We start from the raw sequence: 27,263 nt of genomic DNA on the forward strand, positions 1-27,263 counted from the left end.
TAAAATGTTCACAACAACATGGATGCATGTACTCTGCCAGCATGTTTAATATCCATAATACTAAATGTTTGACTAAGATTTCTATGAAACTTTATTCTAAAAAATAATTAATATATAATTTTTTTTTTAAACTCATAAAATATATTGGGTCGCACCTAAATCGGCAGGGTCGGTCGGCAACCTGAAACCAACCATTATTTTTGTTAGGCCTTGACCGCGTATGCCCAGCACTGCACCCCTGCTTGGATGGACTGTGTGAATGAAGTCATTGTGATGAATTTCAAAAGGGTGACAGACACACCTTGAGAGATCCATGTCTCCATCGAAGGGAAGTCATTTATTTCATGGGGTGTTTGATATGCAAGCATTATGTAGTCCTCCTGGTCCCAAAACATATCGCTCTGTTCTTGTTATATTTTAAAATGACTGATGTTCAATACTTGGTATGTATGCAATCCACTGTAATTAAAAGGGAAATTCCAAATGGCGTTGAGTAATGGTTGTTATTAAAGTTATAGAGTTTCAATATTGTATTGAAAATATTATTTTATTCAGAAATTCACAAGACACAGAAATAAATACAAAAATAATACAAATATCCAATAGTACATTCTTTTCCGACTGAACTCAAAGGTTCATAAGATAAACTATTGGAGGCAATCTGGGCAAGCAGTAACTGAATGTCGGAGAATACATTAAAACTGTGTTCAGAATTCTGGACCCCTAGCTCTTTCCTTCACCAACGATGTGGATTGGTAGAGTCCTCTTGGCACAATCCATGCCATTCTTCACAAAACCAATCCGAAAACCTACTTTGGGTGCACTTCATTGGTCAGTAAGGCAATAACGTTGAAGCACAATCTGATGTTTACATTACTGATGAGGGATAACAGCACTTTGATATATCAGTATTTTGGCGTTACCTTAATTAGTGTGAATAGTTTATGAATTAGAGAATATATTTAACCCTTTGGTCCCCAAAAACGCCTTACCACGTCATTCCCCGCCATGCTCATTCTGCCAAAGACGCCGTCCCACGTCTTTGAGATCAATATTCCAAAAATCTGTGATCGCAATCATATTTCTCCCCCGGAAACTTGAGATCTACTGTTGATCCCCTCTCAACTCTCCAACGGTTCAAGAGCGCCATCTGGTGGCCGATCGGCGGATCGCTCAAACCCATGCCTCCCACAGGCCGGCTGCAATGTGGACGAAGCCTTGCATCACGTGTCCCCTCCGGTACACGAGGAGGCAGCCGTCGCATCTTTTCACCTGCACAGCGCGATCTCTCAGCGGCAGTGGTGCAGTCGTAATATGGGCCAAGGCCAAATGCCACGTGCATACATGTTCCCTCGGTTGCGCACAGAACAGATGATACAACTTGTCTCATCCTTCCAGTCGGGAGATCAAGCAACCCCCCACCTACAAGGCTTGTATTTTGGTTGTCGGTATCCTATTATTATGCAAAGTCTAGGTGATAAGTGCCGGCCGGGGTATACGGCGCGACGAGTCATTTTTGTGTCGTCGCGTCGTATACCCCGGCCGGCACTCATCACCTAGACTTTGCATAATAATAGGATGCGCGCACCTCTGCCTCAGTGACGTAGCCTAAACGGCGTTTAACCGCGTTTGACCACCACTGCATGCCTGCTCAGCGGCGAGGGTCTGCGTGGGAGGGTCACGCCGCCCCCATTGCTTCCTGATTCTACTGCGCAGGCGCACCAACAGACCTGTAGGAGTCGCTGTCCACAACGTCTGATCCCCACCCACCAGCTTCCCACCCCTAACACTGCCAATTGCGTTAGTATGAACGACCAGCCAAGCTGGTAGCAATGCAGAGAGCTGGGCTCGAACCCAGCATCTCCTGCATTAGTGACGAGCGCCTTGCCCACTGCGCCACTTAGCCGCCCCGGAAGCCTGAACACTTAAGGCAACCTACTTGCGTTCAGCGTCCCACGTGAGCACGCCTAGCACGCCCCACGGCAGCGCCAGAGCGGAGCGGCAGAGGCGTGCAGGTTGCCGCGGCATTATGCAGCCGTAATCCCCCCTGTTTTAACATCGACGGTTAGCTCAACTCGTTCGCCGCCTTGCTGTGGAGCCTGGTGACAAGTTCGAATCACTTCATTTTTTTTTTTTTTTTTTACGTTTGTTTAATTTATCATCTCTCTATATAAACGTGCATTCTTTCGCCGGTTAAGTTTAGGCATTCTTTCGGAGTTGGTTATGGTTAGGGTTAAGTTTAGGCATTCTTTCGGAGTTGGTTAAGGTTAGGGTTAAGTTTAGGCATTCTTTCGGAGTTGGTTAAGGTTAGAGTTTGTCGCAGAGCATGGCAATAGAATGCCTGTCTTTCTTTCGCCGGCAGCCTATTTCCGCTCTGCGGCTCTGAAGCTCTGCCGCGGTCACATGGGCGTCGTGGCCAATCAGAGAAACGCTGAACGCAAGTAGGTTACCTTAAGTGTTCACGCGCCCCGGAAGCCTGTATTCTTAACCCAAACGGTGCATGCTTCCGCGTTCCCGTTTTGCGCTCTGATTGGCCACTGATGTTTCTGGTCGCACCAATCGTGTGACGGCAAGTTCTTTCCCCGGTTAAGCTTAGGCACTCTTTCGAAGTCGGTTAAGGTTAGAGTTTGTCTTAGAGCATGGCGATAGAACGGTTAGGGTTAGGGTTTGCTGCTGGTCGAGGCGGAAATGGGCGCATCACGCGATTGGGCGCACATGTCACATGACCAGAAACGTCAGTGGCCAATCAGATTTGCAAAACGCATGAACCGTTTGGGTTAAGAATAGATGCGCCCCGGAACACTAAAGTCTTGACCTCAAGTATACATCTCACCATGTGGCCACTCCTGGTTCATCAAAACCTTTAATCTAGATCAAAATGATTTGGGTAAATCAACACCTTCTCTGCAGTCCAGGATCAGAATGATCACCGATTTTCAGACTGTTTGAAGGTTGAACAATAAATTAGATCCAAATATCCCAAAACCGAAAAAAGAAAAAAAGGCTTGCCATGTTAGAGCATGTTTTGAATGAAACAGTAGTGAACTATGTGCATGGATTAATATCCTGAATCAAAGCTATCCTCGTTTTCGCTTTGAAAAACCCCAAAGCAGTATTTCATCTTGATTAAATGGTATGATTGGATTACGAAATCCAAAATTTCAGCATCAGGATTCCTTTTAATCAGTTTTGAAAAACCCAATTCACAGATTTAATCCTGTGTGAGAGGAGCCAGACGGGGCACCAGTAGACAATCTGGCCTCATCTGTTGCATCAGGTTCCCTCATATTCACTGTGAGCCAATCACAGACCTCGACTGGACTGCTGCTGGGGATGAGCTGGTGTCCTTCAGGAAGAGACTCTGAGAGGCACTAGAGAAGCAGAAGAGAAAGAGGTGGAACATAACAGGTCAAGGTACAGTCCATGGGTGCTATTATGTACTTCAGTGGAAAATTGTTCTAAAATGACACTGCTCACAACAAAGTCTGTGGGTTATCTTTAGTAAGTAACCAGATCATGATTTCTGGAAAGATGCATTGCTTTTGAGTTTTTCAAATGTATTCTTTGGGGGCATTTTGAGCGCCACAAACTGAGTGCCATTCAGCTCCATTATATATATTATATAACAGATTACTACATTTCCAAATCGGAAGCCGTGGATGAACAGAGACGTCCGTATACTGCTAAAGGTACGTGACACCACATTTAGAGCTGATGATCTGCTGTTCAGCCAGGACTAACCTGAATAGGGGAATCAAGCGGGCCAAGCACAGCCACAAGCTAAGGGTTGGAGAGCACTTCAACAACTCTGACCCCCGACGCATGTGGCAGGGCATCCAGGCCATCACAGACTATAAACCCACCAACAACTCTCCCCCAACCACTGATCCTTCCCTCCCTGATGAGCTCAATAACCTTTATACCCACTTTGACCGGACAAGTGACACTTTCACTTGTCTGAACATTATGTATTTATGGAGTAAACACTATCTTTTCTGTGTATGAATGAATGAATGAAAACTTTATTTAACAGATTGCAGAATGGGTACAATACAGTACGGCTCAATACATACAATTGTTAAGGGGATGCAGACCTGAGAAAGACGTTTGTCTTGTTTCCATCAGGGTCCCCCATTTTCAATTCATATAGACATTTATGACATACACAACATACATGACATTTATGGCATAGGGACATATAGGTATTTAGTACTGATACATTTGTGACAAACGGTATTCAAATATACAGTACTGTTACCCCTAGATCCTGACAGAGTATATACATATGATGGGGAGGGGACTGTACATTAGGAGGGGGTGGGTGGGTGGGAGAGAAATATACATACGGCGGGGAGGGAATATATACATGTACAGAAACCATACCTTTATGGCTGCGTTCATTGTTGTTTCCATGGACACTGAATAAACATGGCTGTACAGACGCCGTGAAGTGAAATTATTATGAACATAAAACACATTTCCGGGTCTTATTAGTAAAGTAGGCTAGAAATATAAGGGGAAACAATTAATGTTATTTATTCAATATGTTCAGGGAAAATTATATGAATAAGTAACAGCGGTTAGTTGACTTCCTGTTTGGGCAGAGAGGTTTGACAATGGAACGTTGTTCAATTCTCTGCGCGGGACGTGTGACTCTTACCCTGAGACATAATACATTTGAAACTAAATGTATGAAATGTTAAAGATATGAGCCCTTGAGCAGCTTTCTGTACCTCTGGCATCTCATGATGGGGCCGCATGAACTCTTTGATCGTCTCCGTTTTGAAGATGAGGATGTATGCAACGAAAACTATCGAGACTCCCATGATCAGAACTGCCAGGATAATTGCCACATACTTGGCATGTATCGTTGCTTCTACGGGGGGAAAACACACACAAAACAGAAGAGAGATGAAAGCAGTCCGTCGAGACAGACTATAACCTTTTAGGATTTTAAATCAAGTTAACCTTTTTTAAACTGATTAAAATTAAATTAACTGATTAGACAACCAGAAGTAATTATGCTTTATGTAAGGTAGTTGCCTATACTCAATTTATACCTACCAAGCGCTTATTCTCACCGCATATATATCTATCCGCTCCCGTCTGTATTTACCTGCATAGTCCTTTTAAATATCTGTAGATAGTACTATATCTATCTGTACGTATCCTACTCTTACTAGTTACGCTGCTGGCCAGTATGACAACTACCATGCTGTCTTTATACCTGTATCACTGTACATATTGGTATTACAACTCTGTACATACATCTGATTAGCACTACACCCAGCAGTACTTATTTGTATATTTTGTACCCAGTTAATCTCCACATCGTATATTGCTGTTGCACTTTACTGTTACATTTGCACTCTGGTTGGATGCCAAACTTCTTTTTGTTGTACTGTACTTGTGCTGTATGGTGACAATACATTTTAATCTAATCTAGTTGCAGGCTTCATCATCTGAAAGGTTTGTGACCTGATTGAACAAAGGGGACGATCACCATAACATCCAACCCACACCAATGGTACTATCCCTCTTCCCTCTCTCCCACCAGCTGAGTCTTACCTGACATGGGGATGAGTTCACACTGTGCACAGCTAGCTGGTCCAACACGTTTCAGATAGTTGGTGAACTGCACCTTTACACAGTAGCGCACCCTCTCCTCCACGTGTCTGATGGCCACCGATGAATGAACGTCTCCAAATTCCTGCCAGAAAAGTGTATGAATATTACCCAATATATTCTTAAACCAGCATTTTTTCAATATTTCTATTCTCCACGGAAAGCAAACGCCTTTGAGTCTCGTGGATCAGCAAGCAACAGTACTGCTAGCTTTTAGGAACCGCATCCATTAAGCAATAGAATAAGATCACACGGTAACAAGTAAGGTGCCGTGGTGCAGTGGTTAACACTGTCGCCTTACAGCAAGAAGGTCCCGAGTTTGAATCCCGCTTGGGGACCGGGTTGCAAGATACCCAGGTGGGGTATCTCCCTGGCCTTTCTGTGTGGTGGTTGCATGTTCTCCCTGTGCTCGCAATGGTTTCCCCTCCAGAAAGAGATAAACCCAGTGCAAAAACATGCAGAACAGATCGCCAACACACCAATCCCTGACGAAGATGGACAGGAGCACTTGGATTGGTCCCGCCTGTCCTTGGGGGGGAAGGTGCAGAGGACATTTCTTCGGCGACCCAAAAGCATGTGTGTGTGTTTATGTGTCGCCCATCTCGCATGTGTGTGTTCGCTGCATTACAATGTAGCAATGTGTGCTACAAATAAAGACTTCTTCAAATCCAGTTTCCTTTCATTCATCATCAAGCTGTCAATACGTTACATTTTTCATGGTTTTGCTGCAGAAATAATGAATGGGTTATCAAGTTGTGGGTAAATACAGGGAGACCGTGGCATCTTACCGTCAGCAGCTCCCCTTCCTTGCCATAGCAAACTCTGTGTGCCGCGTCGTCTCCATGTCGCTCTGCCAGACTGTGGTTGCCGCTAAGATTGACAGTCAGGGAATCTGGCCGCGGGATTAGACTGAATTTAGGACTACAAGAATCACCTGGATGGAGGGACATATAGAATAAATAGGAGGTTCAGTGAAAATCTAGATTTGTCTCGCAAGGTTGGCGTGCAGGAAGTAATGCCACTTAATCAGGCCACTGAGAAAGGCTTTCATAGCCCAAAACTAGCTAGAAATGACAAAAATAAGATAAGATATTCCTTTATTGATCCCCTTGGGGAAATTCAGGTGTCATAGCAGCATGTTAATTTTGAAACAACACTATGCAATATTACACTTACTGTAGACTTCTGTATATTTTATTCTATTCTTAATTAATAATTTGTTTTTATTATTTTTGTATCCACTTTTTCTCCTCCTGTTTTTCTGTGTTTTTCTCCCATCCCAAGCAGTGGCGAATCCTTATGGAAGCCAACGGAAGCCAGGCCTCCCTATTAAAATATTAATTAATATCAAATATGAAATATAAAAAAAAATATATATATATATATAATTTTTTTTTAATATAGTTTACATTCTTTTTCATCTGTGCATCTGTGTTATAATTTTTTTTTTTTTTTTTAATGTCTCCCTCTTCTCCTTCTCACTCCCTCTAACACACTGTCAGACTCACTATGCCCACTGCAGCTATAGAGGAGAGGAGGCAGGGGGTAGGTCTCTTTCTCCAGCCTCAACCATGTGATTCATGTATCTAGAGTCCAAAACCGATCCTAGCCAATCAGATTCGAGCTGACTGCCACACCTTAAAAGTTTAAAACGGGGCTGTGAGAAGAATCCTGAGTGTGGCCTCCCCTCTGCACACCTCCCCTCTGCACTCTGAACATTGTATTAACCCGTGACTGCTCCCACGGGCCGAATATTACCCCGATCCTCGCGAGATTAAATCCACGGGTACCTCTCGGCGTGCCGAAGCTTTTCCTACATCACTTCCATCATCGAAAACGAGGGGAAAAGGTCGGCTCGCGACCCTGAAAATGTTGCGTGATTTTAAAAACGCTGTATTACCGTACTTTTCGCACTATAAGCCGCACCTGACTATAAGCCGCAGCAGCTAAATTGAATGATGTGTACATATATAAGCTGCACTGGACTATAAGCCGCAGGTGTTTTAATGTTTAATTACCATAATATAATTAGCATTGGGACACAATACTGTCGGACAAATAACAAGAATTAACTCATTTACAAGTTGTATTAAGTTTAGCAAATAAGGGAACAGATAAATAACATTTCAATGCAGTCAAAAAAGCAATATTTAGATTTTTACATTTTCGGGTTTGGTCACGTCGAGTCACATATAAGCCGCACCGTTATATAAGCCGCAGGGTCGAAAAATGGGGGGAAAAGCCGCGGCTTATAATCCGAAAAGTACGGTAAGTGAGCCTATTATGGGATCCACGCAAGCTTTCTATCGTGGAAACATCTGGGCGTCCCGCAACTTTTACTCATTCACATGTAGCCCCGAAAATGCTTAGAAAAGGAAAGCCGCAAGCGTGGAATAAACTCGCCGAAACGGAAAAGTGTCCCACGGGCGCGCCGTGATTCCGATCCGCGTGAAAATATTTTTCTCGAATTTGCTCCCACGCGGCGCGCAAAATCGTGCAAGGAAAAATCGGACCAAAAATGAACCAATGCTCCAGCAGTATTAATGACCCTGATGTAAACAAGACAAACGTCTTTCTCTGGTCTGCATCCCCTTATACAATTGTGTGTATTGAGCCGTACTGTATTGTACCCATTCTGCAATCTGTTAAATAAATAAAAATAAAGTTTGACTGGCCGCCGAGCCATACTGTAGTGTACATGATGACTGCTTGACTTAAATAAAAAAAATAAAATAATAATACAAATATTTAATAATTTTTTTTTTAATCATTTTCTTTTGGCTTCCCCTGTTATTTTACCCACGCGACGCCACTGATCCCAAGTTAGTCGTTATGCCAATTCCCCCCTCCCCTTCCTGGCCTTTGCTCGCATGTGCCCCCCACTGGTCGGTCTAGGGAGCCCTGAAGTCTATCAGATGCTTCCTCCAAGACATAGGAGACAGCCAGCAGCATCTTTTCACCTGGCAGCGCGGACTCTCATTGGCGAGGTGTAACGTGTGGGAGGTCACACTACCCTCACCATCTCCCTCCCTCGCTGTGCAGGCGCCCTGACCGACCTGTAGGAGTCGCTGTTTACAACGACCAGAATACCACCCCACCGGCTTCCCTCCCGCTGACTCTGCCAATTGTGCCAGTATGACGGCCGGCCAAGCCAGAGGCAACGCTGACAGCCGGATTCGATACCAGTGTCTCTCACGTTGGTGACAAGCGCTTAGTCCGCTGCGCCACCCAGCCGCCTAGGCAATTTGTTTGGTTATTCTTATTCGTGACTTTGTTCTGTCTAAATGTTTAATGTGAGCGATTTGTAGTGTCAAATTTCCCTCTGGATAATTAAAGTATTTCTATTCTATTCTATGTGGGAGGGGTAGGGGAGGTACAGGTATGAGCAGGGTAATAGTAAGACAGTAAATATAGGCAGTAAAATTATAATACAAATTTAAATACATATTTAGCTGTTTGACTTAACCAAAAAGCTTTATACAGTAGAGCCCGATATTGGCCTATCACAAATATATCAGTATTGTCTTATTAAAACTTTATTATTTAAAGTTTCAAATGTGCTTTTAATTGTCATGTATAAATTACATGTACATTACAGTGAAATGCTTGGTTTTGTATGAGCCCCTGAGAATGTGCTTCATGCAGTAAAAAAAGGTAAGAGGAATAAAGTCCCAACACTATACAAATATACAATATACAAACTAAAGTACAACCTAAGTACAATGAAGTAGAAATGCAGGCAATGAGGTACAAAAATGAGGTATGGATGTAGTGCAAATCTCTTTAATGAATAGATAACATAATGGTGTAGTGTTTAAAGTGTCTAAAGTGAGTGTTAAGGTTGAGTGTTTGTTTAAAGTGAATGTGTGCAATGAGTGTAGATGGATGGGTTGATGCTACAGAGTCATTGAGCATCCTGACGGCCGGGACAGAAGCTCCTTCTGAGTCTCTCTGTACTGGTCCTGACGGCCGGGACAGAAGCTCCTTCTGAGTCTCTCTGTACTGGTCCTGACGGCCGGGACAGAAGCTCCTTCTGAGTCTCTCTGTACTGGTCCTGACGGCCGGGAGCCAGTACTACCAGTATTTACAGAACATAATGCAGAGAAAGATGCTTGGGGTAATTTAGAAAGGACATCAGATGTTTTTGCCAGTGACTTCACTCAAAAGTGTGGGGATTATGTATCGATCCAAGAATTTTGTCAACCAAAGGTCACTTCTCATCCTCTACCATGCACTTGTAGTCCCATATTTAAATTATTGTCTGGAAGAATGGGGTAATACTTATCGTTCCAATATATCACCTCTTTATATTCTGCAAAAAAAGGCCATTAGGATTGTGTACAACACTAAGTACAACCAACACTCTACCCCATTGTTTTTACAAGCATCAGCTTTTAAATTATGGGACTTGATCAAAATTAAAACTGCCGAAATCATGTTCAAAGCTTCACATAACTCTCTTCCAACCCCCATCCAATATCGGTTCACTGAGAGGGTAGGAATCAGGATTTATAATCTTAGAGGGAAACAGAAACTCCAGCAACCGGGTGTAAGAACCACTCTAAAATCTATGTGTATATCTGTTTGTGGAGTAAGATTATGGAATGGATTGGACGAGGACGTTAAATTGAGTAAAAACATATACCAGTTTAAAAGAAAGTTAAAAAAAGGAATATTGGAAAGGTATAAGGAGGAGGGTGAACATGATGTTTGGCATTAAAAGGAGTATGTATATAAAATATGTATTGACTGGTCAGACTCATGTGTGTCTTGTTGAGATGTTGGGGGATGTGGGAAGCGGAGCTGTGTTACATGTTGTATGTAGAGGGTGATGGCCGGGGTGTGGGGAATGGAAGTTCACAGGCTTGGCTTCTTCCATCCCACTTTTCGGACCATGGGTGGGGTCTGTTGTTGCTGTTGTCTATTGTTTTGTGGTGGTTGTAGTGCTGTTTTGTGGTCATCTTGTATTGTATAGGTTGTATGGTTTGAAATGAACAAATGAAACTAATACTGACACTTGTTTAGTTTAAGAATAGGGGGCAGGTAACCATAAGATTTATTCTTCTTCCTGCTCCTTTTGCCCATGGTAGAACTATATTTATGATTTTGTATGAAAACTGTATGATTGTATTGCTTCCATGTGGCAAATAAAAACTCTGAATCTGAAATTACGTTTTGTTTCTAAATATAAAGATAAATTCATCATTAGATTAAACTATTTAGAAAAGAAGCAAACTAGTTTGGTTCCAGCTCAAATATAATTCAGTTAATGTGTTACACTTTTTTTTTATTTATTGATCAAATGTTTTACAGGTGGCTGAGGGTGGAACAAAAACCCAATTATTCTCCCCCAGAAAAATATAGAAATTCATTGCAACCTTGTTTTCTCCATCTCTCTCACACAGGTAGAAATACCCTAAGAATACTATTAGAAAAGCTCTATGGCCGCAGGCTCGTTACCCGTTTGGCTGCAAGCTTCAATGGGAACGGAAGCCTGGCCACGTTCCTCCCCGGCGACACGCAGCTCCACACAGCCGTGCTTCTCTTGTGCCTGCGTGTCCGCGACGTCACACAAGGTGAGCCTCGTCCGGACGCAGTGGGGGACGTCCTGCCACGCTTTAGAGTTGAAGCTGAGGACAAGAATCAAGAAGATCACTCAAAAGAAGGAATCATTCAAGCCTCATTATCCATGAATTAATGTCAATGAGATTTTAATGTATTGTCATTATACAGCACAAGTAAAGTACAAGGAAAAGAAGTTTGGCATCCAACCAGAGTGCAAATGTAACAGTAAAGTGCAACAGTAATATACAATGTACAGGTGATTAAACTGGGTATCAAATATATAAATGAGTACTACTGGGTGTAGTGCTAATCAGATGTATGTGCAGGAGTTGTAATACCAATATGTACAGTGACAGGTATAAAGACGGGTAATAAGTCATACTGGCCATGTGCAGGTATGACAGGTGGATATATATATATATATATATGGTAAGAATATATATGTATATATACAGTGTTGGAGCCAAAATGCCCTTCTGTTTATTTACTTTTATTTTAACTCACGGTGCAGAGGTTTGGCATTATCAGTCACCATGGCAACCACCACAGGGGGTGGTTACCCATATATACTGATCAGTGGGTGACGAGCCCCAGGTGCGCAAGTGGAATAGCCATACAGTTTTTTGACCGTGTCTTGTCGTGTTCGAGATGTGCCGTATTGGTCGGCGGTCAGTGTTATTAGTAAAAAGAGTTTTTGTATATATATTTTGGTTGATAAGTCAATAAAAGGATTGGCATATCGAAAATTATAAGAGCTCTCTGGACATTGAATTCTTTAAGCACGCGTCTAACTCAAGCCAGTCCACTTGCCCCTCGCAGTAGGCTTATGTAAAGGAGTCTACATTAGTCAAAAACTAAGGCTCTTCGTTTGAAATGGACAATTGCCTTTGTTACTTATTGGAAGACGAGGTTAATCGCGCTCGGCGCTCAAGATTCATTCAAACAGCTGATCAGCGAGACAGCGCGCTCTGCGCTCAAGATTCAACAGCTGATCAGCGGGACAGTGTTTTGATTTTTGAGGCCGCTGAAAGACATTAGTGACAACTGTTTGGTTCACCGTTTCGCTTGGAATTGCGCGGAACGTGGACAATCTGGACCAAGCTGCCCAGCACCGTCGGGGAGCGGACGGACCGGGAGGACCTGCCCCAGCACCATTTGGGGGAGCGTACGGACCAGGAGGAGCTGCCCACCACCGTCAAGGAGCGGACGGCATCACCTGCCCCAGCACCATTTGGGCGAGGGAACGGACCAGGGAGCTGTCCTGCGCGCAAGCAGTTTATTGAATAGCGCTCGGACAAAGAGCGCTGTTTGATGTTGAATAGCACTCGGACAAGGAGCGCTGTTTGAAGACTTTTCGAAGTTCAAAGAATAAAGTCAAACGGCCCCGACAGCGCTGCGCAACGAACAGGTATGTAGCGCGCTACCGGTATATCTTATATGGCCATATAAAAAACAAATGTGTGCACACAGGGTCAATTGAGAAAAATATAAAAAGGGAAAATTCCAATGCATTGGTGGTATATGATTGTGCAACCCGTTCGTGTGTGTGTCAAGGTTTGGTTAGAACGTCATGTGATGATTAACTGTGGGTTTGTTTATTGTGATTTAACCAAAGGTACCGTTTCATATTGAATCTGTTGGTCTTATATTGCTGATATGAATTCTGATAAAGGTGTTCAGAATCCAACAAAGACCAGCGTTATGGTTGAAAAGCCAGCCACGGCTGAAACTCATTGTAAAGAACCTTCATTGGTTGAAAAGTCACAGCCCACACCCACAGTGGCTGAAACACAGTCCGAGGTGGACACAGGTCAAATCACACACAATGTTGATACCGATCAGCAGGTCACAAAACGCAAGAGTAAATTAACACCAAAAGCCCTATCGGATAAAATTGACACATTACATAAATTACATAAATCTAAATTTAACAAGGCTTCTAACTTGCAAAAAACGATTTTGGGATTAATGCAAAGTGGATGCAAACAGGAGGTGCAATGCGCATTTATGCAATATCTCCACATATGCAAGGAAGCAGAAGCAAACCAGGAGGCTCTGTTGCCAATAGTACCTCCTGAGGAAAGGGGAAAACATGACATTTGGTTCAAAGCCAAAATGATCAATGTCAATGACTTTATTGATCACATGAATGCATAGACAAAAATGACCAAACCTGTGGAAAGTGTTAATGAGGATGAGGAGGACGTGCAAAATCTAATTAATCCAAATGACAGCATTTCTAATGTGGGAAGTAAAAAATCTGCTCACAAAGGTCACACAAGGTCTGGTACCAGCAAGTCCAGCAGGTCCAGCAGATCTTCTACCTCAGCAGCTCGCTTACAGGCCGAGGCAGATAGAGCTTCACTTGTGATTCACGCTGCAGCGTTAAAGGATAAACACGCTCTGGAGGAGCAGGAACAAATGCTAAAAAAGGATAAACACGCTCTGGAAGAGCAGGAACAGATCCTGAAACACGCTCAGGAAGCCAAGGAACAGATCCTGAAAAAGGATAAACACGCTCTGGAAGAGCAGGAACAGATCCTGAAAAAGAAAAAGGAAACGATGGAGCTTGATGCACAATTGGCAGCTACCAACGCAAGAATAGCAGTATTACAATCCCCCAGTCACCAAGCTCTTTCACTCACACAGTCCGATGGAATGGACTCCTACTACAGGAAAGGAACAAGGTTGAAGGAATCCTCAGTCACTCTCAATCCTCGGGCAAAAGAATATACATCACTACCACAGCAACCATCTATGCAACCACCAGAACTGCAGCAACCATCTGCACAGCAATCATATGTGCAACAACCACCATCACCATGGAAACCACAAGCTATGCAACAGCAACAAGCACCCATTCAACAACCACCACCCTGGCAAATACCACAAGCTATGCAACAGCAACAAGCACTCATTCAACAACCACCACCCTGGCAAATGCAACAACCTATACACTTGATGCAGCCAACACCCATTCAACAGCCCCCATTTTGGCAAAGACAACAATCTATGTTGTTACAGCCAACTCCCATTCAAACACAACCGCCATCTTTACAAAGACAACATGTGTCTTGGGATGGAGCACAGGACAATACAATCCACATGGAAGCTCCTGTGCAGCTAACGACCCCAACTGTAATTTCACCCCAAAGCAATGAAACCTCAGTTGTCAACTTGTATGTAACCTATTAAAAAGGCAAAATGAGATAACAGCAATGCTAGTGGAGCAGCAAACCACTCACTTACTGCCACCAAGAGAGATTCCATATTTTGATGGGGATCCTCTGCAGTACAGAACCTTTGTCAGAGCCTTTGTTCATTGTGTGGAGAAGAACACGAGAAACAGAGGTGATTGTTTGTACTTCTTGGAGAAGTACACCAGGGGTCAGCCTAAAGAGCTTGTACGTAGCTGTCAACACATGGCTCCAGACAGAGGCTATGATATGGCAAAGTACCTACTTGAACAACACTTTGGAGATGAATATAAAATCACAGCAGCTTACATGGAGAAGATGCTCAACTGGCCGCTAGTGAAGGCTGAAGACATAAAATCTCTTCAAGCCTATGCTCTTTTCCTTCGGGAGTGCTGTAATGCTATGGAGAATGTCCAGTACATGAGGGAACTCGATATGCCAGCGAACATGAAAGTATTGATTTCAAAGCTTCCATACAAGCTCAGAGAGAATTGGAGAGTCTCTGTATGTTCGATAATGGAAAAATACCATCGCAGACCACAATTCATGGATATTGTCACATTCATTGAGCGCCAGGTAAAGATTGTCTCAGACCCAGTCTTCGGAGACATTCAAAATACACCACCAAGTACAGGAAGTAGACCTATGAACATGAACAGAATGAAGTCACAAATTAAACCCAAATTCAAAGGAGACAGTTTTGCAACCACAGTTACTACCATCGAAACCCCTGCAAAGCAAAGAAATGAATCTGCTCACAACACCAACACTTGTGTATGTTGCTCTAAAAATCACACTCTGGATCAATGTCCTCAGATGGAGGAGAAGACACACAGGGACAAGATTACTTTTATAAGGCAAAAAGGAATCTGTTTTGGCTGCCTTCGCATTGGACATCTTAGCAGGAATTGCGAGAAGCGCTTGACTTGCAAGGTGTGCAGCCAAAACCATCCCAGTGTTCTTCATATTAATCAGAAGGAGAGAGCAAGCAACACAAACCAGCCAAAGAAACCTTCGGTGAGTAACGCACAGATCTCTTTGCAAACATGTGGACAAACAGGGGCCGGGAGCAGCAATGGGACTCTGTCAATCTTGCCTGTACAGGTGAAGTCCAGCAAGGGAGACAAAATCATCACAACATATGCATTTTTAGATCCAGGCAGCACTGACACATTTTGTTCAGAATCCCTAATGAGAAGGCTGAACCTTACAGGAAGGAAAACACAAATCAGCTTACATACCATGGGTCCAAAGGCATCTGTGTCCAGCTACATACTGACAGACTTGGAGATCTCCAGCCTCACTGGGAAACAGTTCTATGACCTGCCCAAGGTCTACACCCAGAAGAGGATGCCTGTAACCACGAGTAACATCATTAGCCAAGAGGAGTTGGCTAAGTGGCCATACTTAGATGGGGTTGCCCTTCCTCTGATTCAAGCTGATGTGGAGTTATTGATAGGTACCAATGCCTCCAAATTGCTTGAACCTTGGGAAATTGTGAATAGTCATGGCAATGGGCCATATGCCATTAAGACCCTATTGGGGTGGGTCGTTAATGGTCCCCTATCAGGCTACAGTGAGCAGCGGAGTGAGAATGTCAACCCCGCTGCTATTGTTAATAGGATCTCTATAACAAATCTGGAGGAGTTGCTGAACAATCAGTACAACCATGATTTTAATGAAAGGTCATCAGAAGACAAAGAGGAAATGTCGAGGGATGATATGAAGTTCATGGAAATCATGACTGATTCATGCAAACTGCAAGATGGACATTACACCTTGGAGCTTGCCTTTAAAAGGAAAGAAGTGTCTCTGCCAAACAATCAGTTTGTTGCTAGGCAACGCATCCTTGGACTGAAAAGGAAGTTTGGGAGAGATGAGAAGTTCCACCGAGAATACACCAACTTTCTCGACGACGTAATCAGTAAAGGATATGCTGAACGTGTTCCTGAACATCAAGTGGAACGGTGTGATGGAAAAGTGTGGTACATTCCACACCATGGAGTGTACCATCCCAGGAAGGGCAATCTGCGTGTCGTATTTGACTGTGGAGCAGAGTATAGAGGAAAATCTCTCAATAAGGAGCTTCTACAAGGCCCTTACCTCACCAGCACCTTGTTAGGAGTCCTCACACGTTTCCGGCAAGAACCTGTAGCCTTAATGACTGATGTTAAAGCGATGTTCCATCAGGTCAATGTGGCACAGAAAGACAGAGATTTTCTTCGGTTCTTGTGGTGGCCTGACGGCGACGTATCCCAAGAACTGGTAGAATATAGGATGACTGTGCATCTCTTTGGGGCAGTGTCTTCTCCTAGCTGTGCTCGTCATGCCCTCCGAAAGACAGCAGAAGATAACCACAACAGTTTCCCTGCTGAGGTACTTGACACGGTCAACAGCAACTTCTACATGGATGACTGTCTTAAGAGCTTGCCATCAGAAGAGGAGGCTGTTAAAATGGTCAAGGATTTGACAGATGTTTGTCAAAAAGGAGGCTTCCATTTGACAAAATGGATTAGCAATAACCGTGGAGTGCTGCTATCCATCCCAGAGGAAGACCGATCCAAGAATTTGCTTGACTTGGATCTCGACAGAGACCAACTGCCAGTGGAGAGGGCCCTTGGACTTCATTGGTGTGTTGATACAGACACTTTTAAGTTCAAGTTGGCACTCAAAGAACAGCCTCATACTCGACGTGGGATTCTATCGATGGTCAGCTCAATCTATGATCCTTTAGGATTTCTTGCCCCACTCACACTTCCAGCCAAGCTCATACTGCAAGATATGTGTAGGAGGAACTATGGATGGGATGATCAAATTCACCCAATTCTCCAACAGCAGTGGACGAAATAGTTGAGAGACCTGGAAAGAGTGATGGCATTCAAAGTTGAAAGATGCCTCAAGCCGGCAGATTTTGGAGAAACCATTCGTGGTCAACTACATCACTTCTCTGATGCCAGCGAAAGTGGATATGGCACTGTGACCTATCTGAAGATATGGAACAACAGCAACAGGTGTCATGTCTCTTTTCTGTTAGGTAAAGCCAGAGTTTGCCCACTAAAGCAAGTCACCATTCCACGCTTGGAACTCACTGCAGCTGTTCTTGCTGTTCGTGTGGACACCATGCTCAGAGGCTAAATTCAGCTTTGCCTTGAGAAATCTTGTTTCTGGACTGACAGTACTTCAGTTTTAAAGTACATCAGAAATGAAGACAAGAGATTTCACACCTTTGTGGCAAATAGGATTTCTACCATCCGAAGAACATCTGAAGTCACGCAGTGGAGGTACATTCATACCACTCACAACCCTGCTGACAAAGCCTCAAGGGGAGTTACGGTGGATGATTTGCTGACCAACAGAAGTTGGATTGAAGGCCCTGAGTTTCTTTGGAAACCAGAGGAAGAGTGGCCAGATAGTATCTTGGAGTACAACATTGCTGCTGATGACCCTGAGGTCAAAAAGGATCTCACCATCAACGCAGTAATTGTCGATGCACCAAGTGCCACACACCAACTGATCACCTACTTTTCTGACTGGAAAAGGTTGAAAAGGTCCGTTGCTTGGATCCTGAAATTACGAAAGACTCTATTGGAGATGAGTCGTAAAAGAAGCCAACTGAGTCATGAAGATGCAGACAAAGTGGAACAGGAAATGCAACAAAGTAGAGCTGCATTGGGAAACCAGAACTTAACACCAGATGATCTTTCTACAGCTGAGTCTGCCATCATTCGCTTCACTCAACAGCAAAGGTTCCCTGATGAACTTGCTGTGTTGACATCTGGAAAGGGTGAAGTAAAGAAAGACAGTCCCATCTATAAACTGGACCCCATTCTGGAGGATGGCTTGCTTAGAGTTGGAGGGAGGTTGAGTAGGGCAGCAATGTCTGAGGAATCTAAACATCCTGTTATCCTCTCGAAAGACCTCCATGTATCGACTCTCATACTAAAGCACATCCACGAACAGATGGGTCATGGTGGGAGAAACCATGTTCTCTCCAGATTGCGCCGAAAATATTGGATCACTAGTGCCAATGCAGCAACAAGAAAGGTCCTGTCTGACTGTGTCTTCTGCAAACGCCATAGAGGAAAGTTGGGTGAGCAGAAGATGTCAGACTTGCCTCTAGAGCGAATCGTTGCTGATCTTCCTCCATTTACCAATGTTGGAGTTGATTATTTCGGCCCGATTGAGGTCAAGAGGGGACGTTCCTTTGAAAAGCGCTATGGAGTCATTTTCACCTGTATGGCAAGTAGAGCAGTCCATTTGGAAGTCGCTTATTCATTGGATACAGACTCCTGTATAAATGCTCTACGCAGGTTTGTTTGTAGAAGAGGACCCATCTCTCATTTAAGATCGGACAATGGAACCAATTTTGTTGGTGCTAAAAGAGAGTTGAGGGAAGCTCTCGCTGCTTTAAACCACAGCAAAATACAATCAGCTTTTCTGGAAGAAGGAATTCAGTGGAGCTTCAACCCACCAACAGCTTCTCATCATGGAGGTGCATGGGAGCGCATCATACGGATGATTCGACGAATACTAACATCAGTTCTACACCAGCAAACCTTGAATGACGAAGGATTTCATACAGTGCTGTGTGAAGTCGAAGCCATTCTTAATGATCGCCCCATAACTAAGTTGTCTGGAGATCTCAACGATCTGGAAGCTCTCACTCCCAATCACATTCTCACAATGAAAAGAATTCCAATCTTGCCACCTGGATTGTTTGAGAAGTCTGACCTCTACCTCAAAAGGAGATGGAGACAAGTCCAATACATCTCAGACCTTTTTTGGAAACGCTGGCTGAGAGAATACTTACCTTTGCTACAGGAGCGGCAGAGGTGGAGTAAGGAGAGACGAAGTCTTGTCCCTGGAGACATTGTATTGATCGCAGACGCTACAGCTCCACGTGGTTCCTGGTTACTTGGAAGAGTCCTGGAGACCTATCCTGACAGGAAAGGACTGGTGCGTTCTGCACGAGTGAAGACAAAAACGAGCACACTGGATAGACCAGTAACTAAACTTTGCTTGCTTCAAGAAGCTGCAATTTAAAGCTTCTAATTCAAATAATTGTTTTTTGAGTTCTTTTGTATACATTTATTGGCTCCATTATGTAAATATTATTTTGAATTGTTCCTGGCCTCCTGCCATTCTCAATTAGGGGCCGGTGTGTTGGAGCCAAAATGCCCTTCTGTTTATTTACTTTTATTTTAACTCACGGTGCAGAGGTTTGGCATTATCAGTCACCATGGCAACCACCACAGGGGGTGGTTACCCATATATACTGATCAGTGGGTGACGAGCCCCAGGTGCGCAAGTGGAATAGCCATACAGTTTTTTGACCGTGTCTTGTCGTGTTCGAGATGTGCCGTATTGGTCGGCGGTCAGTGTTATTAGTAAAAAGAGTTTTTGTATATATATTTTGGTTGATAAGTCAATAAAAGGATTGGCATATCGAAAATTATAAGAGCTCTCTGGACATTGAATTCTTTAAGCATGCGTCTAACTCAAGCCAGTCCACTTGCCCCTCGCAGTAGGCTTATGTAAAGGAGTCTACATACAGCATTATTGTACATGCTATTATACAGAGTTATATGCAGGTGTATACGTAGGTATATAGGAGGATTATATGCAGACAGATATGGATATGTATATATATATATGCTGTAAATATATAATGTATATATGCAGTATATACAGCACTATTGTACATGCTATCATACAGAGTATATGGGTAGACTATAGTATGAGGTGGGTAGTTAAGATTATTATGATCACAGTGTAGGGCAGTTGTAGTCAGTGAAAGCAGTAGGTAGGTATAATTTGAGTGGTACAGTATAACAGAGCCTAGGGCAGGGGTGTCAAACTCATCTTTAGTTAAGGGGCCGCATACTGCCCACTTTGATCTCAAGTGGGCCGGACCAGTAAAATCATAGCATAATAACACCATGCATAATGACAATATTTCTTGTTCAAGTGTAAATAAGTACAAGTACATTCAGAAAATGTTCAGATGTAATGAGCTATCTTTTTACAAAACATTAGGAACAAACTGAAATGTATTAAGAAAAACAAGTGCAATTTGAACAATACTGTGCTTCAGGTTATCATTTACACGTGTGCATTACAACTTACAGATCACAGTGGATCTACAAAGGAGCAAAACATTTGTATTTGGAACTGAAAAATATAGTATTTGACTTTATAACAAAAGAACCTTCTCTAGATCTAATAATAATTAAAAAAAAAAAGTATGTACTAATATTTCCACATCTGTGTAGTTATCTGTCCATCTGAACTGACTCAGCACAAAATAAACAAACAAACGTGGGAGCTATTAAGTAAAAATGTTAGGTTACCCCCCATGCCTTGTAAATATATATTTTTCTTTTATCCACTTTTTCTCCCATTTTTTCTATATTTTCTCCCATCCCAATTTCGTATCATCCAATTCAACCCTCCCCTGTCACGAACGCTGTTTCTTGCCTCCCACAAGCCGGCTGCAATGTGGACTAAGTCATACATAGCACAAGTCCCCTCCGGTACTTGAGGTAACAGCAGTCGCATCTTTTCACCTGCGCAGCTCGATCTCTCAGTGGCGAGGAGTAACACGTGGGCGGTGGGAGGCTCACGCTGCCCCCGACACTTCCCGATTCTACTGCGCAGGCGCACCAACCGACCTGTAGGAGTCGCTGTCCACAACACCCGATCCCCACCCATCAGTTTCCCACCCCCTAATACGGCCAATGTGTATTAGTATGAACGACCAGCTAAACTGAAAGCAATGTGGAGCGCTGGGCTCGAACAGGCAAGCCCAGCATCTACGTCATTTGTGGCGAGCGCCTTGCCCACTACGCCACGTAGCCGCCCGCCTTGTAAATATAGTTTATACATTGAAAAACATTGGGGCAGTGCATGAGCCAGTGTTCCACCAAACCAAACACTTAATATTTCAACAGTAAGTTTTCATTTTCACAGAACTGTATTCTTACATGAAGTAGGTCAATTCACTGATGAATTTGCTCCTGAAATTTGACATATTTTAGCCTTCACAAGTGCATCAATATCAGGCTTAAAATCCTGAATAGCAGCCAATTTAAGGATATCATTAAAATGCTCATGTGCGAGCCTTGAGCGCAGCTTTGTTTTAGTGATGTGCATTACAGAGAAAACCTGTTCATAAAGGTAGGTAGTCCCAAACATGCTCAAAACTTTTGCTGTCATGGCTGTCAATTTGGGGTATTCAGGCAAAAGATACCGATACACGATTTGCATGTTTTCACAAACTCACCCTCACACTGTATGTTTTATATACAGTCTATCTATGCTCTTATGGATACAGTGCGACCCCCAGTGGACTGATTAGGAATAGCAGTTACTTTTATTATAAAGTAAAGTTTTATAGAAATGCAATGCATGTCTTCCACACTTAGCAAAGTCATCCGGCGGGCCAAGCTGGATCCCCTAGCGGGCCTGGATCGGCCGTATGTTTGACACCCCTGGTGTAGGCAACAGAGTGGTACAGTATAATAACAGAGCCTAGGGTGTAGGCAACAGAGTGGTACAGTATAATAACAGAGCCTAGGGTGTAGGCAACAGAGTGGTACAGTATAATAACAGAGCCTAGGGTGTAGGCAACAGAGTGGTACAGTATAATAACAGAGCCTAGGGTGTAGGCAACAGATTGGTACAGTATGGTAAGAGAGCCTAGGCCGCAGTGGTGCCCAACCAGTCGGTCGCGATCGACAGGTAGATCGCGGGGTGATTTCAAGTAGATCTCGATTAATAAAATGCGATACATTTCTTTTCTTTTTGTGCAAAATCAACTCTGCCTCTCTTTGTTAACTACAACAAGTGTAACTGAGGGGTACAATTCCCTGACTGTATTGATAAGTATGGTATTATTAAACCACTACCTCTTGTACTTTAACTTCTGGCCATCCAGTACATGATATAGATATGATGAACACTTTCCCACCTGATGAAACGAAGTCCACACAAATGTATAAATCGAATATTTTATATAGCAAAGGGTATATACAACGTTCACTTAATGACATTTATGATTTGAAATGCACTTGTATGGCAAATGAGTATTCGTAGGTAAATCAACATTGAATGTCCAATCTCTGGTTACGCCGGGAGCAAATATACAACCTGGTTCTTTAGGGAACTATAGCAATGGTACTTAAATGATTATAGCTGGATACACTAAGGGGGGGGGGGGGGTCCCGCTGGTTGTAAGACAGTAGGAGGGGGGGTTAGAAGAGCCGCTGGCGGTATCCCATCTGGCCGACGATTTCTTGGGAGAATTCAGAGTCCTGAACACGATGCCCACAGAACCTCGGTCCGCAGATGAATACAGCTGGACCCTCTGGTGGACGGTAGCTGCCGGTCCACAGATGAAGAGACGTGAGGCGACCTCACTCGGGGTAGAGCGCCGTCTCACCTGGACTCCTCTCCGGGGGGTAGTTCCAACACTCAGCAGTGTTGGCCGTTATCCATGGAATAATCAAAGCACCCAAAGCATGTAGATAATCCAAGCCGTGGAAGGCTCGCCGTCGTCCGGGTAAAGTAATCCAATGTACAGGTCCACTCGTCCTGGCCCGGAGCTCCTCGGATGCAAGCACCACACGTGGTCTGCCCAGCCTGGTTAAGACTCCAGATAACGTCAGGAACGATGGGGGTACTGCTCACTTTATAACTCTAACCGAACGATGCACCATACATAATAGACTATTATTAGCTTAATAGAAATACGTCCAACTCGACGGTATAGTGCCAAACTATGACAATTCAACTATTAATCCACACGATATCTCAATGCCTATTCTGAGGCCAAGTAGGCCTTACTGCACCACACGTGCGTCGTGGGTGAGGCTTCGCGTCTGTTACTTAGTTGGAGGGTAAAGAACTAATGGACTAAAAAAGGAAGTTCTACTTTACTTGCGCCATATATATATGCGCTGTGAACAAATAGTACCATTCGTATTTCGCCAGACGTATTCCTACGCGGAACCGGGCTTGCCACGACATGTTGGTCGGCACGATTGAACTTGAACCTAGGGGTATGGCTGCTGGCGCCAGGTTCTCGTCCAATGGTAGAATGAAACTATTATGGGCTGTTAGTAGACTAAAGGGATATTCAGTGCATATTGTACAAGGAATATACAGGGGATATCAAACGATATACAAATACTATTAAATATATATCCATAAATAAATATATATATTCGGTTTAATCTGATCCTTCACAACAACAAGCAATGCTGTTTGTTATTTAAGATGAGGTCAGATTTGTGTTCATTATGCTGCTTTCATAAAGCCTCAAATGACGGCTTACAATATACAATTTTGGCTGGTAGCTCTCGGCTAGGTGGTAAATTAAAAAGTAGATCTTGGTTCAAAAAAGGTTGGGCACCCCTGGCCGGTGTAGGCAACAGAGTGGTACAGTATAATAACAGAGCCTAGGGTGTAGGCAACAGATTGGTACAGTATGGTAAGAGAGCCTAGGGTGTAGGCAACAGAGTGGTACAGTACATGTAACAGAGGCAATGGACAGCTTTCTAGATAACGGTTCTATTCACCTTAGTCACTTCACCGCCCTATTGGTCAAAGCAATAAGGGGTATGGATGCCGGAGTTAAGTTCCATGTTAAAAGGAGGGGGGGGGGGGGGGGGGAGTAGAGTGTTGCTCTCCACTCCCTTAATAACAACTGCCAAGGCACCAAACCAGCTACAACTGTACCGGGCAGCTCCTACGTGTGAACATGTGTGTGACGTTGATGGAAAAAGGCCACCGTTATGTCCTCTAGAAAACAAGACAGACGTGGTTTCTACATTAACTCATTCCCTCCCGCATTAAACACTACTGTAGTTCATTTGCCTTTTTCTATAAAATGGTATAGCTACATTGGAAGTGGTAACTCTTTTACACAATCACAATAAGACGTACACAACATATCCACACAGGTAAGAGGACAACATCACAGGGCAGATATAGATACAATAGGCCTAAACTCACCTGCGGTATTGAACAGTGTATGTGACATTTCTGTGATCGGGAGCAGGGGTCCAGCTCAGTAATGAGTCAGCGACGTGGACATCTTGTGGTGGAGGCAGGTCATTTAGTCGTGCGTTGCCAGACCTATCTCCACACTGTGTGTCAGCGCTGCTCCAGCAGCAAAGCTCGTCAGCCCATACTACTAGAGATGACAAAAGATAGAACAATGAATAATATCATTACTAGTAGTAGCTTAACCCAAGGGTTTTTAGGATAAAACACAGAGGCCCTCTACAGGAAGGGACAGAGTGGGTTGTTTTTCCTGAGGAGACCCCCCAGCGTCACAAACTGAACAAGCTGGATGAGGAAGGCTAGCTCTGTGGTGGGAGTCAAGCTGCTCAAACTAGAGGTGACACACACACACACAAAGTAATGACAGAGAAGAAAAGGGTATCTGCTTGTCTAACTCCAGGGTAGATGGCAAATAACAAGCTAATTCTCCAAAAAAGTTGGCATGTTCCTTTAAGGTTCAAGATCAAATATGGGGGCCCTTGTCTTATATTAACAATGCCCCCACCTTGTACATTTACAGGACAATGTATTGATTGATTGAACATTTTATTAACAGATTGCAGAATGGGTACAATACAGTATGGCTCAATACACACAATTGTTAAGGGTATGCAGACCAGAGAACAGAGAAAGTCTTTCGTCTTGTTTACATCAGGGTCCCCCATTTTCAACTCACCATAACATAATGACATATACAGATACAGTACTGCTACATCTAGACATTTATGACATACCAGATCTACAAATACAGTACTGTTTGTGATACAAAAAGAGTCTAAGAAAGAGAGTATATACATTTGAGGGGGAAGAAATTGTACATTGGAGGGGGTTGGGTTTGGACATTTACAGGGACCAGTTTCGGATTGCAGTCTTCCGTAGGTGCTCTTTTAGAGAGGTTTTGAAGGTGGGTACTACACTGGTAGTGATTCACATTGCTTTACAGCTGTGTAAAGGAAAGCAGGCCTTTTAAACTGAAACATGCCTCTCTGATGCACACATTTGCTCTCTCTGACTTAAATGTTTAACTGCTCTCAGGAAATTCTCTCTCTCAAACACACGACTAAACCAGCGATTCTCACACTGTGGGCTGGGGTGCAAGCAAATGGGGAGAGCCTGCTCACACAATAGACATTTTCTGTTTACTTTTCACTCAAATCTTACGGCATAATGCTACACTGCTACAGTGACATATATACCGAATGAATCAGCTAAATCTGAGGTTTCTGAATATATTCATTATTCTACCTCACCCAGAATCACAATAGGAAGGTGGGAAGCAGTTACTGACTGTAGCCACTGTGCCAAACTCACAAGCCACAACACAGCTCAACTCAACCTGCCCGGAGCTCCATACCTGGTCAGGAGCAAGGTTTATTCTACAAGGTGAAAGTCAGTAAACATATGTGTCTGTGTTGGTGATGTGCCTTTTCAAGCCTTTCCATCAGTTATCCAGAGTGGCACAGTGCGCGCATTTGTTTGATCAATCCAGGTGTTTTGTTTTGTCAATCAGGGTCCCTGCTAGGATTACCCTATTCGGACTCTGGTCAACTAACGTGTTCTGATTGATTGATTGAAAATTTTATTAACAGATGGGTACAATACAGTACGGCTCAATACACACAATTGTTAAGAGGATGCAGACCAGATAAAGACTTCCGTCTGGTCAACTAACGTGTTCTGATTGATTGATTGAAAATTTTATTAACAGATGGGTACAATACAGTACGGCTCAATACACACAATTGTTAAGAGGATGCAGACCAGATAAAGACTTCCGTCTTGTTTACATCAAGGTCCCCCATTAGATAGACTAGTACTGTTACCCAGCTAAGAAGAACGAAACTGAACTCTTTATTAGTATTTACCTTGACCGGCGACTTGAATCCAGAGTAAAATGTACAGCATTATGTCAATTCAGACGGCGTAATAAATTGACGATCAAATGTTAGCAGCATTATAACCATTGGTAATATTGATCTTCAGTTGTCAACTTGTCATCGACCCTAGTAAAGACCCACACAAGATGTAATGTCAGCTAACTACTAGCTAGCCTCTGTGGTAACTCTTCCCAGAATGCGCAGTGAAGCACTGCGGTCAAGTGAGTCGTCTTTTGCTTTTGCGTGGTCAAATCAGCCGCTCTTGTTTTTCGAGTGCGCAATTAGTTCCAGGTTTACGGTAATGCATTCAAACAACCCTGGGGCGCTGTTGTAATGAACCGACGTGACTTTTGAACACAGTCTCACAAGTAGATCTTACAGAAATACTTAATATGACATTGAATGCGCATCGAATCAATAGGACGTTTAGTCGAATCAATAGGACGTTTCGTATGTGCAGTATTATTGAACATCGAATCAATAGGACGCGCAGTATATTCGACCACTAAAGCTACAGACAATTCCACAGAGGAACACTTCCGGTGAGGATTTCAAAGTAAAGGATGGCATGTGGTTAATTTCTATTATTTCATAAGTAGTTTATTACACTGCCATGTTTGTACTTAATACTTCTCAAGACTACTTGCACAAATAATATTAACTACTTTTACTGTGTACTTTGAGTAATTTGAGTTTCAAAGTCCTTTTTATAGAACAATGAGTATTTTTGACTAACTTTGATGTTGGATAAAAAAAGATTTTCCCATAAGCAGTTTATGAAACTGCCATGGTTGTACTTAGTACCTCTTAGACTACTTGTACAAATTATATGAAATATTTTTACTGTGTACAATATGACAAAGCTACATTAGCTTGGAAAATAGCAATATGGGGCACTGAATTAGCACACCCCGCGGTTCCTCCACCTCACTCT

The 27,263-nt window shown here is 43.3% G+C and overlaps 1 protein-coding gene across 3 annotated transcripts; it reads right to left on the minus strand.

The window, feature by feature from the left end:
* Positions 1-1,786: 1,786 nt before the first annotated feature.
* On the minus strand, positions 1,787-26,543 carry ifngr2 (interferon gamma receptor 2). 3 transcript variants are annotated; one of them, XM_084314624.1, is made up of 7 exons: positions 26,318-26,543; positions 24,402-24,579; positions 11,086-11,255; positions 6,414-6,559; positions 5,569-5,710; positions 4,734-4,876; positions 1,787-3,371 (listed from the first exon to the last, which is right to left on the minus strand). In XM_084314624.1, the coding sequence occupies exons 1-7, from the start codon at positions 26,355-26,357 to the stop codon at positions 3,204-3,206; spliced, it is 987 nt and encodes a 328-aa protein (XP_084170750.1). In that variant the 5' UTR covers positions 26,358-26,543; the 3' UTR covers positions 1,787-3,203. The 3 variants fall into 3 exon arrangements, with proteins under 3 accessions (XP_084170750.1, XP_084170751.1, XP_084170749.1); XM_084314625.1 differs by having other exon boundaries at positions 6,414-6,517; positions 24,402-24,582; XM_084314623.1 differs by having other exon boundaries at positions 24,402-24,582; positions 26,318-26,542.
* Positions 26,544-27,263: the final 720 nt, after the last annotated feature.

This window comes from Notolepis coatsorum (genome assembly GCF_963971535.1).
Source record: "Notolepis coatsorum genome assembly, chromosome: 5".
Classification (NCBI taxonomy): Eukaryota; Metazoa; Chordata; class Actinopteri; order Aulopiformes; family Paralepididae; genus Notolepis; species Notolepis coatsorum.